Below are 13,343 nucleotides of genomic sequence, written 5' to 3' on the forward strand. Positions count from 1 at the left end.
ATGCGAAGAACTGACTCATTTGAAAAGACTCTGATGCTGGGAAAGATTGAAGGCAGGAGGAGAAGAGGACGACAGAGGATGAGATGGTTGGGTGGCATCAGCGACTCGATGGACATGAGTTTGAGTAAGCTCCAGGAGTTGGTGATGGACAGGGAGGCCTGACATACTGTAGTCCATGGGGTCGCAAAGAGTTCGACAGGACTGAGCAACTGAACTGAACTGAACAGTGTGATGATGCTCTTTGTGGAGTGGTGAGAGATTTCTTGAAGTTTGGGTAGGGATCATTCTTTCATTATGACTTTCCCTCCTCTGTTTCTCTTCCTGTGTCCTGGGATAGAGTGACATCAGCATTCTTTGCAGTTTGCACCTTATCAAGTCTCTGCTTTCTTTCTAGCCAATCATAGAACTATCCCCTCCATCTTTTCCCCAGTCATCTTGGGCGAGAAGCAGTGATTTTGTGTGCTGGTTTGTCTCCTGGTTTCTTCTCTGGGCTCGGATCCATCTTGGGGAGTGTTGCCTGGTGGGGACATTTGCTTCTTGCTAGTCCTCTATCCCGGAGAAGGCAATGGCACCCAACTCCAGCACTCTTGCCTGGAAAATCCCATGGACGGAGAGGCCTGGTGGGCTGCGGTCTATGGGGTCGTGAAGAGTCGGACACGACTGAGCGACTTCACTTTCACTTTTCACTTTCATGCATTGGAGGAGGAAATGGCAACCCACTCCAGTGTTTTTGCCTGGAGAATCCCAGGGATGGCGGGGCCTGGTGGGCTGCTGTCTATGGGGTCTCACAGAGTCAGACACGCCTGAAGTGACTTAGCAGCAGCAGCAGCAGCAGTCCTCTATCCAGCCACTTGTTGCGAACCTTGTCTCTAATTTCGGGATTTTTGTTCATCATAATGTAAACTTATTGTTACTGTTCAGATCTTTGGTTATTTATATGCATATACTGTAAGTGAAACCTTTTAAAAAAATTTAGTATGTGTCACATTTGTTTTTTAATCCAATGACAAGTCTATTGATTGTAGAATTAATGTTTTTGGCATTTTTAAAAGTGGCTTATCACTGCTTTCTGTTTAGTTGTATGTATAAGTCGCTATAGCCAGGACAGCAATGATTTCTGCTATTAATTATTTCAAACTTCTTAGTGAAAACTACCATGAGGTGGAATCAACGAGTATGTGCCAGCTTGTTTAGAAAACAAGTTTTTCTCCTGGGTACTTGACCGTTCCTTGAAAATACAGCCAGTCCTCTGGGTATTTAGAGAGAATTGTGTGGACGAAGGCTGTCAGTTAACATCTCCTGAGAGACAGCTCTTCCAAGGAGATGTATTTCTCAGTGGCGAAAAGCATCCTGGTATTATACTCTTGTGGGAGGAGGTAATTTTCATGTGTGCTGCTCAGATCTGACTTTTTTTAGTGTCCTTTGCTCCGTTAGGATTACTGATGATTCCCACTCTGTGTCTTCTCTCCAAGTGGTTGTTTCCATTCAGCACATGGTTCAGAGTGACATTTAGTAAGTACCAGCCTGATGAAAGCCTTGACATGTTGTCGTGGCTACTTGGCATAGCTGACCTCTGAATCAGGACTTCTCTGGAGGCAGGAATCAACAACTGAATCTCAGAATTGGACACACCCTGATCAGACAGTTGAAGGATGATAAGCCAAGTCTGGAGAATATTTCAAGGAGGAGGGAGTGACCAGCAGCGTCAGATTCTGCTGATAGGCCAAGGAAGATGGGTCTTGAGAACTCGCTGGCAACATGGAGGCTGTTGGTGACCTCGATGGGCAGTTTTGGCACTTGTGGTGGGGAGGAAGCCTGACCGGAATGGGGCTATAGGAGAAGAAGAATCTGAGATGACAGATCTTTAAAAAATTTTGCTATCAAGAGGATCAAAGTGTGGTAGCTCAAGGACAAAAGTAGGGTCCATAGAAGATTTCATACAATTATTTTCGCATCTGCAAAAATACAGTATTAACAACTTTTGAAGACTCTGAGTTGACATCTGAGTGCTATTTTCCATGCTGTTATGGTTTTAAAAAATTAATTTTATTGAAGTATAGTTGATTTACACTGTTGTGTTAATTTCTACTGTATGATTCAGTCATACACATATATACATTCTTTTTTAAAAATACTTTTTTCCATTATGGTTTATCACAGGTACATTGAATATAGTTCCCTGTGCTATATAAGGGGACCTTGTTGTTTATCCATCCGATATATGCTAGTTTGCATCATACTGTTAACGGTTTTTAGGAACTTTAACAGTAAGGCTAGAGATAGACTTTTAACCTTTCTTGGGATGTTCCAGTCAGGAGAAGCTCTTGGGGAAGAGGATGGCTGAGGAGTCTTGAGGGATGGAAGTGATCAGCCTGGGGGGTAAGTGGGGCTCCAAACATTGGGCGCAGTGGGGAGGGGTGCATTTATACAGGACACAGTGCAGGCTGCGAGAGGGGAAGTGGTGTGAAGGAGGCGGGACAGTGGTAGGTTCTCCAGTATCAGTTTAAGAGATTGGGAAATCTTAAGCAGGGAATTTATTTCCAGGGAGTACCTCCAAATGTTATAGAAAAGCAGTAGATTACGATCTCATGTGGAAAGAGTGAGGAGGGTCAAAAGGCTTTAAGAACGTGTTTTATAAGCTACATTTTAGAGGTCAGTCTGTTTCTGTGTTGGAGTAGGAAATGGCAACCCACTCCAGTATTCTTGCCTGGGAAATTCCATGGACAGAGGAGCCTGGTGGGCTCCATGGGGTTGCAAACGATTAGACTCAACTGAGCACACACCCATGCTGCTTTTGTGTGCATAAAAGTGTTTCAGAAATGAAAGTGGATATTCAAGCTGGTTAGGTCATCCTGCTTGGGGGAAGTGGAGGACAGGGTGGACCAGTGATAAATGGCTGGATTTGATGATGAAGGACCACCTTCTCTTTATTCAGCCCTCGGGTTATTCATTCTTCCCCATTTCTCTTGCAGAGTGAATGCCACTTGGGAAGGAAGAGGAGAAGTATAGTTTGTTTCAGGACTTTGTTCTTTAACAGCTCAACAAATATAGAAATGAAAAATTCTGGAGCCTGGCTGGACTAACAGCAGCGGGTTTCCTAAGAACTCTCTAGGTGACGTGATTAATATAACCAGGGAATTAGCCGAGTAAGGCCCATGTATGAAGGGGATGCCAAGAGAGGGGGGTGTGTGTGTGTGTGCGCGCGCGTGCACATGCGCGTGTGTGTTCTACAAGCTTACTGTCTGTGTTCTGGATTAACAGTTGATTTCAGTACTGAATCTCTCTTTTTAAATTTTTTGGCCGTGTGGCATCTTAGTTCCCCGGCTGAAAGTGCTGAGTCTTAACCTCTGCACCTCCAGGGAATTCCCTGAATTTCCTTTTAAAGAAGTCCAGATAAATGAGGGTGCATGCAGAGCAACTGTGGAGTGTTGGCATAGTGGTCATGTTTAATAACTTTGAGAACTGGAACCTGAACGGTTTTCTGTGCTGGTTAAAAAGTGACAGGGATTGATAATACATGTTCCATTTTAATGATTGCCTTGGAGGGCTTTGGAGTCCCTGGCTTCACCCTTGGAAGGTCTGAGTCAGTAGATATGGGGTAGAGTCCACAGTCTGTGTTTTTATTAATAACTGTCATTAATCTTGTGCCTCCTCCACCCCAGCCTTTCCTCTTAGAAAGAGCTGTACCTGACATCACTGTTCAAATTGGTAAAATAGAGTGTTAATGTGAATTGCACTTTTTATTAGTAATTCTGTGCTATGGATGATTCAGTAGCTAATGGCAAAGGTTATAGTTTAGTGTATTTTCATTTTTGAATATACAAATGAGAATGAGTGTAGAAGTTGAAAAACAGCTATGTTTTTTCCTCACGTCGTTTTAGAACTTGGTTTGATGTTATATTCTGGGGTATATATTTTGTGTGTGTATGTGTGGGTGTGCATGTGTATATGTGTACATGCATAAGTGTGCACACACACCCAGGTAGAAGTGTGTAACACTTAAAATGAAGTCCTTTGTCTTCTTTCTTCCCCAGCCCCACCCCTCATGGATAAATATTAAAATGTTGGTGTGTATATCTGGGGACATTTATCTATGCACACATACGAGCGTATGTAATTTTGTCTTTATAAAACAGACTCAAGCACACATGCTGTTCTGAGCTGGCTTTGTTCACTTGTGGTCTTAACATTCTTCTGCGTCAGTATATTTTAGACCTGTTTGTAGTGATTACTTAGAGCCACCAAGGCAGACAGCCTCCTTTTCTTCAGATAGGCTGCAACAAGAGTTTTTCAGACACACAGTATGTGTTGCTTGCTTATTAGAATGTCTCAATAGATTGGATTGGGGAGATTATTAAGTATTTCATATTGGGCCATGGGAAACTCAGCATACTTCAGAGGAATTACTATTTTGTGTGCTGTGAGTTGTGCTGGTTTCTGCAGCTCCTATCACAATAGTATATCAGTGTCTGAGCCAAAGGGGTGTACATGCATGAGTGACTCCATCATAAAAAAAAGCAAAATGGACTCAAACATAGGGAGCCGCCTGAATTTTCAATCAAGTGCTGTATTGTTGATGAGGTCAATTCCTGTTCATGGCAGGAGTTTATCCCAGTTTAAATTGTCGCGTTCCCTTTTGGTGGTGCTAACTTGCCGTATACTCTCATACAGGATCCAAACTACTGGATACAAGTGCATCGACTGGAACACGGAGATGGAGGAATTCTGGATCTCGACGACATCCTCTGTGATGTGGCAGATGACAAAGACAGAGTGAGTTCAAGTCCAGGGAAGCGGCTCTGGTGCATTTTGTGAAGACTGGGGAGGGTGTGGGTGGAGGGGAGCACTTTGCTTCTGTTTCAGACACTATTTTAAAGAGCATTTGGGCCACTCATACTGGTTTGTTTGTTTTATCATAAGTATCATGAATCTTTGCTTTCCTGAACCCTGGGGACTCAATACTAGGTTTTGGAAATTTTAAAATTGCAGCATTTTAAATGGAAACATTTTAAGAAGTTTCCATGCCATTCCCCCATTATTTTCACCAAATGTAACATCTTTCTTGACAACTCAGGCCTGTCATTATGATCATCATTTCTGTTTTGATCCTAGTGGCTGGCATTACCCTGGCTGCATTCCAGTGTCCTCCCAGTGAGCTTGGCTTCCAGTAAGCCGCCCTTTCCTCTGTAGCTCCTCTTTGGGTAATGTCATACTGCAACACCATCTTCACTGTTAGCGCTGAAGCCATGGCCTGGATCCGCCTCCTGTCTGTCCTCACTGAGGGAGGGGGCAGAGGAATGACTCAGGGTGTGTTGGGAGCGTGATGGGATGCGGGGCTGTGGCACAGGAATTCACAGATTCCACCCCTCTCAATCCTCCCCTGCCGCCTCCCGCTTTTTTTTTAGGCAGCTGGTTAATATGATTTTATTTCAGTATTTACTGGAGTTTTAAATATAATCACATAAAAACCAAACATTTCAAAAAGTGTGACGTATTAGAAAGTTAATGAGTGCCATTGATCTTTCCATGCTAACAATCTCTTTTGCTGAGATAAGCAATACCAATTCTGCAGCTGGCAATATGTATAATATGATACTCTACCAGAGTTTAAAAATAGGCTTGATCAAGAGATTGCATGTGATACAACTGAAGTAGTGCAAATTCTTGATTGGATGAGGTGCTGACTTGAGCAGGCTGTGGCCACGCCCCTCATGTCTGGCAGCGAGATGATGGGGAGGACTGGCCGCCACATCCTCACCTGTTCATCACGGCCTGTGATAGCTCAGGGTGGGCTCCACAGTGATGTTACGTCATGGGATCAAGGAAGGTAACTCTCCCAGCGATCACTCCTGTTCCTCCCAGGTGATCATTCCAACCACCGGCCCCTTGCCTCCTGGGCTGTGGGCTGCTGCGTCTTCTTTACACCTGCATTCCCGACAGTTAGCATGGTACCTGGTTCAGAACCGGTTGATGTCTTATGTGTTTTCTTGAAATCTTAAGGAAAAGGAAAATTTCCAGGTACCAGATATTGTGTAACGTCAAGGATATTTGATTCACTAGCACCTGCCATAGTGGGGTTTGTCCCCTGCAGCTCCTGTGGGCTGGGAGCACCTTGTGTTGAAAATACAGAACTTTCTGCCCATATGTGATTTGCTGCTGTTTCTCCAGGTGTCCGTTCTTCTCATGAGGCTCCAGGAGCTAGAGGCTCTCAAATCCTTTTGCTGCAATCCACATGAAGAAGCCCCTCTCGAGACTCCAATTTTTTTTTTTTTTGAGACTCCAATTTATAGTCATTTTATTGTGCAGCTCAGCTCCAGAGCTTAGACAACTACAGAGATTTATGAAGGATTTAAACAGGTGTCCTTTCCCAGTCATAATGCTGCAAAGAGATGAGCTAATGTTGTATTGATCTTTTAATATTTTTTCTTCTCCCTTCCTCTTCTTTCTTTTCTTTTCTCGGTTGTTTTTCTTCTGTAAGATAATATGGCTTCTTGTGCAGAAAGAGAAAAATACCGGCAAGGACATAGCTACCCGTGAGCCCAATGCTGCCTGAACCTCATTACTGATGCTGTTTGAGTGGGCTTTGCTTTTCCTGACACTCTTTTCCTTCAGACACACACACACTTTTTCTCTTAAATAGGAGGGAATGAGTAGCAGCCTGCCTTTTTGGAGTTGCTTATAAACATATTTCCATGTCCACTGATGGTGGCTTTGCTGACAGAACTGCACAGTGTTCTGTTTTAGGGAGTTGTGTGCTGGTTCGTTCTTCCTGGTTTGGGTTCTTGGATTTCTGTGGAGGAGGCCCTGTGGTCCGGGGTGTGTCCCTGCCCCCAGCGGCAGTGATGAGCATGCCTGTTTCTCCACCTGTTTCCTTTCAATTGAAGTATAGTTAATTTACAATTTTGTGTTAGTTTCAGGTGTACAGCAGAGTGATTCAGTTACACTTGTGCATATATTCTTTTCCATTATCAGTTATTACAGGATATTGCATACTGTTTCTTTTCTGTGTTGAGCACAGATGTAGGTTTCCCCCAAGTTGGTGCCTTTTCACTCTACATTTTGACTTTATGTCCAAGTAAAGAGAGGGAGTAGGAATTGGCTCTGAGATTGCCTCTGTGCTGTGTCTCGCCCTGGTGTGCTGTCGGGACCGCGGTTGCCACAGGAGCAGGATGATATAGCACCTGGCAGGTTCACGAAGCACCCCCATCAGCATTCACACTCCAGACACAGTTCACATTCTGAGTCGGTATTGAGACGTAGGTGTTCGGCTACTGGGTTATTGAGACTTATTTTATGGCCCAGTATATGGTCTTTTTGGTGGGTGTTTGGAGAGAGAGGAAGAGAGAGGGAGAGATAAGGAGAGGAGAGAAGGTGGGGGCAGGGGGAGAGAAAGAAAAAAGAGAGAGGGAGAGAGAGAATAAGTCCAACTGTGATCTAAAACAGTTGCATATTAAAATCATAGGATACTTAACTGTTTTAGATTTTATATTCTTATGTAAATTTGATGATGCTGAATCTGCATTTTCTATAATCTTTTTTTATATATCCTTTATAGGTCAAAAAATATATTTTTAACCTGAGAAAGAAATACTTAAAATATAGTAAGAGAAATACATTTTCAGACAATTTTATATCATATAGATTAAATTTAGTTTTCAAAGAGAAAAATACCACTGACTAAAATAGTTTTTAAATCATTGTTTTATTTGTTCCAAAATATTTAAATGTGTGTGTGCGTGCATGTGTGTTAGTCACTCAGTTGTGTCCAAATCTTTGTGACCCAATGGACTGTGTAGCCCACCAGTCTCCTCTGTTCATGGGATTCTCCAGACAAGAATACTGGAGCAGGTAGCTATTGCCTTCTGCAGGGGATCTTCCCAACCCAGGGATTGAACCCAGGTCTTGTGCATTGCAGGAAGATTCTTTACCATCTGAGCCATAAGAGAAGTCCAAATATGTGTATGTGTATAATTAATTTCAGTTTTTGAAGGAGCATCTTCATGGACCCACTTTTAAGTTGTAACTAAAAAATTATAACTAATCCAGAATCTCAGCACCACATGAGTGTTGTTGGGTGATTGTTGTATTATTTTGTGTATTATTTTGAGTCCAAAGAAAAGTATTATTTGAAGTGATAAAGTTACTCAAAGTGAGGGATTGTGTGTAGTCAGCTGCATGGCTGTTTTCCATGGTTCTGAAATTTGATTCTGTATAATCACCTTGGAGTGTTTTCAACTTTTTTTGGCAGGTTCTCTGACTAAGAATCTTGACACTTATTTTGCTTTTAGGTTAGAAAAGCAATCTTCTAAATAATACAATCCTTCTTTAAAAAAAAACAGTCCTGCTTTTTAGAACTCCTCTGGGCTCCTGCATTTTATACCCTCCACCCCTCAAGTGAGCCAACTCATTGGAAAGACCCTGATGCTGGGAAAGTTTGAGGGCAGGAGGAGAAGAGGGTGACAGAGGATGAGATGGTTGGATGACATCACTGAATCAGTGTGCATGAGTTTGAGTAAACTCCGGGAGATAGCAAAGGACAGGGAAGCCTGGTGTGCTGTAGTCCATGGGGTTGCAAAGAGATGGACCCAACTCAGTGACTGAGCAACAACTCAAGTGCCCCAGGCGCTGTTTTTGCTCCCAAACTGTGAAGACAAGACTTCATTGGCTTGTCCGCCTGGCAGTCTCCGTAAAAGAGCAAACTCAGAGATACAGATTTTATACCTGGTCATTGAATTTGTAAAATTATGAAAAAATATTTTTAACAGAGGGAAATTAGGATTAAGAGGAAATAATTCAAATGATCACATAAGAAAATTGAAGTATCTATTTAGCTGTAATTTTGGTCTCTATCCTTTAGTTATTAAAGTTCAATGCATAGCACCGAGAAGTTTTCATTCAGTGCCTATAATACGATTCCAATACCAGGGCTTACACAGATGTATTCAAAATGGTGTGAGTGTGGGTTGTTTTGGGTTCCTGGAGTAGGTTTGATTTCCAAAGACACAGAATATTCTAGAGTTAGGTTGAGCATGAGGATGTGCCATGTGTGTTCCTCTCTTCTGGACATTGGTTCTTCCAGGCAGGGTACAGAGTCAGCCTGCACGTACCGTTACGCCGGTCTGTTTACTCTCAGAATCTGATTCTCAGTCTTCTCATTGACATCCTGCCAGATTGTGAAAAACCAAAGTGGCTTTCACGCGTTCTCTAGCACGGTTGACAGCAGCTGTAACTCGAGCCTTCCTGAATGGTACACTATGTTTTGTCTGAATTTCTTCCTGATTTGCTCTCCATTATTTATTATTCACTATCTCTGAGCTTCTCCTAGTTCTCTGTCCCTCCTGTCATTCCCTCTGTAAACTCTAGTAAACTGGGTACATAGATGTCTGGGTAGGAATACTGGGCATTTACTTCTCACTGCAAGCTGGCACCTTACACTGACTGAAGGGTGGAAATGGACGTTTCAGGCCGAAGTGATCAGCACTTAGAGTTGGGAAAGGATGCTTTGTGGGGGAGCAGTCAGCAGGAAGAGAGTCTTTTTCTCACTCACAGTATTGTCTTCTCCTAAGTCTTCGGTGTTGAAGGTGATTTAAGATGTGGTATCAAGCATTTCCTCTGTCACACTGGGATGTAGTTTTGTTTTGACCAAGGATGATGTCATGTGGTTCTATCTTGGTGATGACCTTGGGAAATATCTTTCATTTATCCATATCTAGCTCTCTGTAGGAACGTTGGATGGGATAGCAATTTCAACTCTTTGAAGAGTTGGTATGTTTAGAATGGGGTCCGGGTTGTTGAAGGGCTGGTTGCTGTGGAGCCAGCTGTCTGCTGCTTGTTGGAAAGAAGCCAGGATTCTCTGGGGGGGGCAGTCTGGCTGGCCAGTGTCCTAACGTAGAAGAATATTGAGAAAAAGAAACTTTTAAAATGTATTGGCATTGTGGACAAACAATCATTTCCACTTGTCGGTGGAAGCTAGCACAGAGACATTTGTGGAATAGACAAGTTAAAACTGCATTTTTGAACCAAAGCCAAGGGCCCCTCCTGCTATTGAAGAAAGCTTAAGTGGAGAAGTTTTCAAACCAGGATGCTGAATAATAATAGTAATAATATAATAATAATAATGAAAAGACAACACATGTAATAATTTCCTTTGAAGGATAAGACTTTTGACATATATTTTTAAAAATAATTCTTAGTTAATTTAACCTATTTATTGACTGAGCACCTGTTGTGTGTCAGACATTGTGCTTAGTGCACATTGTTGAACACACAAGTAGATAGAGTTTCTACTTTCTTGGGGCTTAGGATCTATTATGAGAGTCAGACTTACTGATAGATAATGATTTTGAGGAAAAGGAACGGTCCTGTGAAATACGTGATTAAAGTCCCCTGACCATGCTCAGGGGGAAACAGTACTTAAAAAAAATGTGAGTGAGCTGGAATTTGAAGGATAGCCAGGTGAGAACAAGGAAGTGTTAGGTGTTCAGATTTACATTTGAGAAATATCCCCAGTTGAATGTGTCAAGAATGAATGGGCGAATTTCCCTGATAGTCCATTGGTTAAAATTTTGCGCTTACAAAGCAGCGAGTTATAGGTTCCATCCCTGGGCGGGGAGCTAAGATCCTACAAACAGGGTGGTTTGGCAAAAAATTAAAAAAGGAATGAATGAACAGGAGGCATAGTGGACCCGGGGGGCCAGTTGGTGGGCTTTGTGGGGGATGGGAGATGGATGGAGGTTGGATCTGGTGGTGAAGTGGGAAGTAGGTACGTAGGCAGATCTGAGGTAGCTTAATAGGTAAATTTAATGGTGGGATTATTCCCCAAGGTCAGGAGTGTTGGAGGGGACCCAGGTGGGGGATCAGGATTTAGTCCTGACGTTAGCTGGTTGAGGTGCCCTGGAGGATCAGTTTGTCAGGTGAATATTTGGAACCAAAGCACAGATAAATGTGTGAATCTGATATAAAACTGTTAAAAAATCAGAGTAAAACAGCATTGAAAATATAGTCTAATTTTAATGAAAATAATTATACACCTTTGGAAAGGTTTTAAGGGACCAATTGAAATAGTTATCTCTGAGGGTGGAATAGGTGAATAACTGGAGATTTTGTTACTTTCTTTTTTTCACTTTCTCTGTAGTTCTCCTTCTGCCTAATTCCAATATGAAGAGAGCATTAGTCAGTTCTAAATTTAGGTTATAATAGGAACATCCTTTTTTTTCCTTAAAAAAAAAACAAAAAACAAAAAACAAAAACCCAAAAAACAAAACTTGTGTGTGAATTGGCATAGCGATGATTTAAACACTTTGCTAACTTGAAATTGAAATAATTTGTATAAATAGACTTCATTTAACTAGATGACTTGATTAATTTCCTCCTAAATGGATTTATTTGAGTTAGGTTCTAAATAAAAAAATATTTAAATTAAATGCCAGCAGAGCACCAAATGTCTAATTAATTAATTCAAAGGGATTATTTCCCAACATTTGATTATTCCGTGAGTACTGGCTCAGCCACTGCTCATTAGTTTGTGGGTGGGTGGGTCGGGGAGCACAGGGCCAGGAGTATCCCAGGTGGTGGTGGGTGAGGGGAGTTAGCGGAGGGGGACAGAAGCAGCAGGACCTTTGCTGGTGGGGGCTGCCTGTGGAATCATGGCTGGGCAGCCTTCCTGGGGGAGGCTTTGAGGACTTAGCTTGGCTGGGGCGACCGGTGAGTCGGGAGGAGTGGGGGTCAGTTATCATTGTTAATGGTAGGCTGGGGCTGGGTTCCCTGGTCTGCTGCATGTTGCTTTTCTATTGCTTCATCAGCAAGGGGCATCTTGGGGGTGGCTGCTGGGGGGTGGCTAAGAGGCTACAGTGCTCCTGTCTGAATCCTGGCCTGACTTCTTAATGACCTGTGGTAAATCTTGACTTCTTTATGACCTTTGGCAAAGTATTTAATCTCTGTAATCTCAGTTTTCCCATCTCTAAATGGTGAATAGTAATTGTATTACCTTGTAAGTTTGTATTAAGTTTAAACCTGAGAATTTGTGTTAAGGTTTCAGCATTGTGCTTGGCAAAAATAAGACCCCAGGAAACGGTAATTTGATCATCCTTGATCACTGTTGCTGCTACCATCTTTGAATTAGGGAAACTATTCATTCTTAAATACCACCTTCTAATGATTCAAAAACAAACATATAAGATGGGCTATCTTAGGTATTTGTTTTATAAAAATAATTTCTATAGATATTCATTTTCATTTACTTATTTTAGTATTTCTATCAATTTGAAGAGAACTTGGTATGAAATAGATGCTCAGGGATAGTTGAGGGGGGAAATAGGTTATTTTCTAACAAACCAAACCAAAAGTTTTGACATCAAAAGCAAAGGCAACAAAAAGCAAAAATAGATGAGTAGGAATATATCAAATTAAAAAGTTTCTGCTCAGCAAAGGAAACTACCAATATTAGGAAAATGCAACCTACAGAATGGGAAAAAATATTTGGAAACCATTTATCTAATAACTCAAATAACTAAAAAAAGAACACCAAAAACAAAACCCAACTGGGTCAAGTAATGGACTGAGGAAATGAATAGATATTTTTCCAAAGAAGACATGCAAAATTACCATCAGGTATGCGAACATGTACTCAACATGACTGATCATTAGGGAAACACAACTCAAAACCACAGCATCAGCTCGCACCTGTCAGAGTGGCTGGTATCAGAAAACAGGAGACAGCAGGTTTTGGTGGGAATGTGGGGTAAAGGGAGACCGAGGCCTTGTTCACTGTTGATGGGAATGTAAACCGGTGTAGCTGCAGGGAAAAACTGCATGTAAAACTCTCAAAAAATCAAAACTAAAATTACCAAAGTATCCAGCAATCCTTCCTCTGGATGTTTATATAAATCAAATGAAAACACTGTCTTGAAATGATATCCACCCTCCCATGTTCATTGTATTATATTATTCACAGTTGCCGAGATATAGAAACAACCCAAGAGTCATCCATGGATGAATGGATAAAAGAGCGTTTACACGCACACATACACTCACAGGAATATTATTCAGCCATAAGGAAGAAGAAAATCCCATCATTTGTGACAACATGGGTGGACCTTAGGGAATTTATGCTAAGTGAAATAAGTCAGAGAAAGACAAATATGTATTGTATGATCTCATTTGTATATAGAAACCAAAAAAAAAGCCAAACCCGCAGAAGCAGAGATTAAAAGAATGGTGCTACTAGGGGCTGGAAGGTGGGAGGAAAAAAAGGGGTGATGTTGGTTAAAGGGTACATGATTAAGATGAATAAGAACAACATAATGATTAGAGCTAGTAATATTGTATTACATGCTTGAATGTTG

The 13,343-nt window shown here is 41.8% G+C and overlaps 1 protein-coding gene across 39 annotated transcripts in view; it reads left to right on the forward strand.

Annotated features, from left to right (window-relative positions):
- The window catches only part of PARD3 (par-3 family cell polarity regulator), a 579,492-nt gene that overhangs the window by 87,584 nt on the left and 478,565 nt on the right, over nt 1-13,343 (forward strand). For 31 of the 39 annotated variants that reach the window (XM_055543694.1, XM_055543705.1, XM_055543697.1 and 28 more), the window contains one exon: nt 4,672-4,773. In XM_055543694.1, the coding sequence (XP_055399669.1) occupies nt 4,672-4,773 (102 nt within the window). Of the gene's footprint in view, nt 1-4,671; nt 4,774-5,112; nt 5,168-13,343 lie in introns of all 39 variants that reach the window. The other 8 variants (XM_055543718.1, XM_055543726.1, XM_055543723.1 and 5 more) reach the window with 1 other exon arrangement.

The sequence above is a fragment of the Bubalus kerabau genome, chromosome 13, assembly GCF_029407905.1.
Source record: "Bubalus kerabau isolate K-KA32 ecotype Philippines breed swamp buffalo chromosome 13, PCC_UOA_SB_1v2, whole genome shotgun sequence".
Taxonomy (NCBI): Eukaryota; Metazoa; Chordata; class Mammalia; order Artiodactyla; family Bovidae; genus Bubalus; species Bubalus kerabau.